The sequence below is a fragment of the Nansenia antarctica genome (assembly GCF_963989245.1).
Source record: "Nansenia antarctica genome assembly, chromosome: 4".
Taxonomy (NCBI): domain Eukaryota; kingdom Metazoa; phylum Chordata; class Actinopteri; order Argentiniformes; family Microstomatidae; genus Nansenia; species Nansenia antarctica.
Window position 1 is genome coordinate 7,607,273 of NC_137689.1, and position 1,944 is coordinate 7,609,216.

General features: G+C 59.0%; 1 protein-coding gene across 1 annotated transcript in view; it reads right to left on the bottom strand.

The window, feature by feature from the left end:
• Nucleotides 1–437: 437 nt before the first annotated feature.
• ddx28 (DEAD (Asp-Glu-Ala-Asp) box polypeptide 28) overlaps nt 438–1,944 on the bottom strand; it is a 2,181-nt gene continuing 674 nt past the window's right edge. Inside the window, exon 2 of the mRNA XM_080528187.1 lies at nt 438–1,944. This exon is cut by the window's right edge and continues 158 nt beyond it. Within this exon, the coding sequence (XP_080384313.1) occupies nt 549–1,944 (1,396 nt within the window). The 3' untranslated portion in view covers nt 438–548.

A 1,944-nucleotide genomic window follows, 5' to 3' on the forward strand; every position in this document is an offset into this window, starting at 1 on the left:
TTCAAACAGGTTTCCACCCCTTTGTGGCGACTTCCTACAAAGGATCTCACCTGGTCTCAATGAGGTTATCACGAACACAATAGTTATGTAATATTATGTAATCTTATTATTATTACATGAATAAATAATATATCCATCACACTGAGGACTTGAAGAGATGGCTGCTTATGTAAGATAGATGCGAGCCATCAGACAAATGCCCATTGACATGACTATTTCTCCTTCACCTCTACTTCAGATCTCATTCTCTGACATTATAAACACATTATAAACACATTATATACAGGAGTAAATAAGGTGCTGAACAACAGTAGAAATCCAATGACGTATTTTACTGAGTGTGTGTGAGTGTGACCATAACAAACATTGCCATCTCTCTTGTGAACACAGAAGTGATCAAACTGAAGTTAGCCTACAAGTTCCTCTCCTTCGATAGTCTTTGTTTACTGACTGATAACGGAGGTTACACTTCCTCCTCTCCCTCCTCCTCCTCCTCCTCCTCAGCCCGGGGGTCAGGCTGGGTGATAGCAGACTCCATCCCTGGGAGGTTACTCTTCCTCCTCCTCCTCCTCCACAGCCCGGGGGTCAGGCAGGGTGATGGCAGACTCCATCCCCGGCAGGCTGGTCTTCCTCCTGGCCGCCGTCTCCATCTTCTGGACCAGCTCCACGTCCCAGGGGTGCGTGACGAAGCTGAGCACCTCCGCGCCCTCCTCGCCCCCCGCCCGCCCCACGCGCCCCGCCCGATGTATATAGTCCGTGTGGGACTCAGGGAAGTCGTAGTTGACCACCAGACGGACCCTCCCCGTGTCCAGCCCCCGCGAGGCGATGTCGGTGCACACCAGCACGTCCACCTGGCCCTTCTGGAAGGAACGGAAGATCCCAGCCCTGAGGGCGGCCGGCATCTCCCCCTGCAGACGCACGTGGCGCACGCCCGCCTCCTCCAGGGAGTAGCCCAGCCAGTTGACGGTGGGGGCCCTATTACAGAAGACCAGCACCCCCCCTCCAGCCCCCCCAGCCCCCGCCCCGCCGTCCTGCCCCAGCCCTGCCAGCCTCAGAGCCTGCTGGAGCTCCAGCAGCTTGTCGGCGCCCCTCACCTTCAGGAAGGTCTGCTTCACGTGGGGCATGAGGCAGTGCAGCATCCTGCTCTTCACGGTCACCACGCTGCCCAGGTCCGTCACCTGACCCAGCACCTCCCCCACCCCCCCCGGGAAGGTGGCCCCCACCACCACCAGCTGGGCCCGGCGGTTCGGGCCTCTGTGCGTCTCCGAGGGCTTGCTGGCCACGGGGGTCCGGGTCAGGATGTCCTCCAGCATGGCGGAAAAGCTCGGGTCGAACATGGTGTCGGCCTCGTCCACCACGAAGAAGCTCAGCTCGCCCAGGTCCAGGTAGCGTCTCCGCAGGGCTTTGACCAGCGCCCCGGGGGTGGCCACCAGCACGTCCGGAGGGCCCTTGGAGAAGGCCATCTTGATGTTGCCCACGCCTCTCCCCCCGCCCACGGTCTTGACCGCCAGGCCGAACGGGGCACACAGGGTCCTGGCCACGGTCGACACCTGGTCAGCTAGCTCTCGGGAGGGCACCAGAACCACAGAGCGAGTCTTGGTCGTGGTCTCGATACTTTCCTCCTCTGCCGCCTTGTCTGCCTGGAGTCTGTGGACGATGGGCAGCAGGTAGCTCAGTGTTTTTCCGCTCCCGGTCTCGGCGGCGCACAGGATGTTGTGGCCGTGCAGGATCTTGGGGATGGTTTGGAGTTGCACCGTGGTGGGATGAGTGATGCTGTCTTTGTCCAAAACCTCCACCAACTCCGGGCAGAGGTTGAGGCTGCGAAACGTGACAGCAGGTTTTCTCCTCTCCTTCTTCTCGTTGTCCTTCTCACTTTTCTCCCCCCGGTGGCCCTCGATCACAAACGGCGGCGCGCTCTGAGTGTTGTTGATAGTGAAGTAGTCA